Raw genomic sequence first — 2,662 nt, 5'->3', positions numbered from 1 at the left:
TTGGGCATTTAGTCGGCGATGGTTGGCATTTTTTTCTTTAGTTTGAAAGAATGGACTATGATCTGCGTGTAAAACATGAAACAGATGGCTCTGAATATATGTTAGCAGAGGAAGGTCATGTAAAAAATTAAAACAAGATATTGTTGACATTGATCAGGATCTTCCATATTGTATAAGTTAAAAGGAGAAATGTCCCCTAAAATGACAAACAGAAGTTAGTAAAAAATAAGTCAAATCACACAACTTTGAATAGAAACACCAAGTTGCAAAATTCACCACCTATAATTTCCTAACATGAATACAAAGATGGATTGTAGTACTTATGTATGTCTAAGGCAAGAAGCCATACAAAAGATCACCATTATTATACATACATACATTATACATACATACACACATACATACATATATATATATATAAGCAAGTACTTCTAATTATCCATAAAACAATTTAAAAAAAAAAAATCAAAGACAACGACCCATACATAGGTTGACAAATTAAAGATGGTTCGCTGTTCACACATTCAACGACCGTCTTCTAGACTAGTAGTTATTAAAGGTTCGCCGGAGCTAACTGACGGTGTAGGGATATGATACAGAGGAACAGGCATCCTCAATGGAAGATCTGGTTTTGTAGCCTCGAAATTAAGAACATGAATTGCTTGCCTTATTGACGGCCTAAGACTTCGATCAGGATGAGCACACCATAGTCCAACAATCATTAAACACTCTATCTGCTTCTCCTCGAATTCAATATGCAATCTATTATCAATCGCAGTACGAAGCCTTCCACTTCCATAAAGATTCCAAACCCACTCTACCAACCCCATTGCTGAATCCTTCTCCGGAGGGTCGTTTGACTTTCTTCCTGTAGCAATTTCTAATGCAACCACACCATAACTGTATACGTCTGATTCTTTACTAGCCCTACCAGTAGCTATGTATTCTGGAGCCATATAGCCTAACGTTCCAGCCAATCCAGTTGTCTGAGGACCTAGCTCGTGGTCTATGAGCCGAGCCAATCCAAAGTCTCCAAGCTTCACATTAAAACTAGAATCAAGCATGACATTGCTTGGTTTGATGTCGCGATGAACGACACATTGCTCCCACTCTTCATGGAGATAAAGCAGCGCAGATGCCAACCCAGAAGCTATCTTGTATCTCACTGCCCAAGTTAAAGGACTCCTCTTGCCAAACAAGTGCACATCAAGGCTACCACTTGACATAAACTCGTAAACAAGTAGGAGCTCACCTTTGTCATGGCACCATCCTATGAGTTGAACCAGATTCCTGTGTCTAATCCTGCTAATGATTTTCACCTCAGTTATGTATTCCTTTATTCCCTGTTTAGACCCCCTTGACATTTTCTTCACAGCAACTGCTATATCCAAATCAGTTAAGTACCCCCTGTAGACGGCACCAAACCCTCCTTCTCCCAACTTCTTGTCATTTGAAAAATTGTTGGTGGCTAAAGCAAGATATCGGTAAGAAAATCTCCTTGGTCCTGCTCCTCTCTCAAGGTCTTCATTTATTGATGTCAAGTTCGCCATCTTATTTGTTTCGTCTTCCCTTTTCTTTACCTTCCATGCCCAAAATATTACAAATGTTACAATTGCTACGGCTATAAGAACACCGGCTGAAACCGTTAGACCAACCACTAAAGTCTTCTCGTTTGCATTCTTTCCTCTTCTTTCCAAACTCGAACTAAATTCCCATGATCGAATTATATTCCGTTCTCCATATTGACCTGTAGCAGATGAAAATCCAACTATGACCCACTCTGGAAGAACCCGCATGAGATCAATTTCATAAACGAGACTCGTATTCTCTTGAGGATTAGGGGTTGTTCGATACTTCCAAGAGACACTCAAGTTCTTCGTCGACGCATTATAAGTGATCCATGCATCAACTGTATCCCCACTATGAAAGCTAGCATTCCAGGGGGTGTGTATTGCAGAAGCAATTGAATTGTTGTTAATCCCCACATGCTCAAATTGAGGATCCCATAGTGTGTTCACGCACGAATCGAATTCGACAAGAACAATTTGATTCTGAGATGAATCTCTGGTTGATGTGTTGAATAGGCCTAAAAATCCACCAACTGAATTTAGAGGGACTTCGAACCCGACAGGAGCCAAGAAGAAGGCTAACCCATCGCCATAATCAGCACGACGTTGGGTGTCGATAACAAAGGAGAAATGTGTGCTAAAGTTAGTGAGTTTTCCTGTATCAAAGTCCCAGAGAGGCACCCTCTCAGAATAGATGGCTTGACCGACTCGGCCTACAAAATTAGATCTGTGGACCAACTCAATGGCTCCGACAGAAGGCGCTGCATCTCCCAAGTATATTATGTTGCTTGCATTGGATTCAAAGCGAGTGATTTGGAAAGAAATTGTGTAAGCGGTGGGAAGAAGTAGAAGGAAGAAGAAGAGACGAAACATGGGTTGACAAAAATAGAAAGACAGCTGTGTATGGAAGGAACTTTCTTCACTGAAATCGTGGTATACAATGAGGCCTTAGTGGCTGCTTTATATCTTAAGGATGCCTAGCCACTTGATGTATAGTTCTACGGCTAATGACTAGAATAAAATTATTTATTTGCGACCAATTATTTCTAATAAAATGATTATTTCTAGTTAAAATGAGTGTTTTAGTCGCAAAT

At 40.0% G+C, this 2,662-nt stretch overlaps 1 protein-coding gene across 1 annotated transcript; it reads right to left on the bottom strand.

Moving 5' to 3' along the window:
* Positions 1-478: 478 nt before the first annotated feature.
* On the bottom strand, positions 479-2,441 carry LOC109003382 (L-type lectin-domain containing receptor kinase IX.1-like). Its single transcript, XM_018981498.2, has one exon. The coding sequence runs from the start codon at positions 2,439-2,441 to the stop codon at positions 525-527; it is 1,917 nt and encodes a 638-aa protein (XP_018837043.2). The 3' UTR covers positions 479-524.
* Between the last annotated feature and the right edge of the window lie 221 nt (positions 2,442-2,662).

Source organism: Juglans regia, chromosome 11, assembly GCF_001411555.2.
Source record: "Juglans regia cultivar Chandler chromosome 11, Walnut 2.0, whole genome shotgun sequence".
NCBI classification, from domain to species: domain Eukaryota; kingdom Viridiplantae; phylum Streptophyta; class Magnoliopsida; order Fagales; family Juglandaceae; genus Juglans; species Juglans regia.
The sequence above is the reverse complement of the archived record's forward strand: the minus strand, read 5'-3'. Positions and strand labels throughout refer to the sequence as shown.

Excerpts from the sequence above, each read along its gene's own strand:
- LOC109003382 (XM_018981498.2), bottom strand. The coding sequence starts at position 2,441 with ATGTTTCGTCTCTTCTTCTTCCTTCTACTTCTTCCCACCGCTTACACA.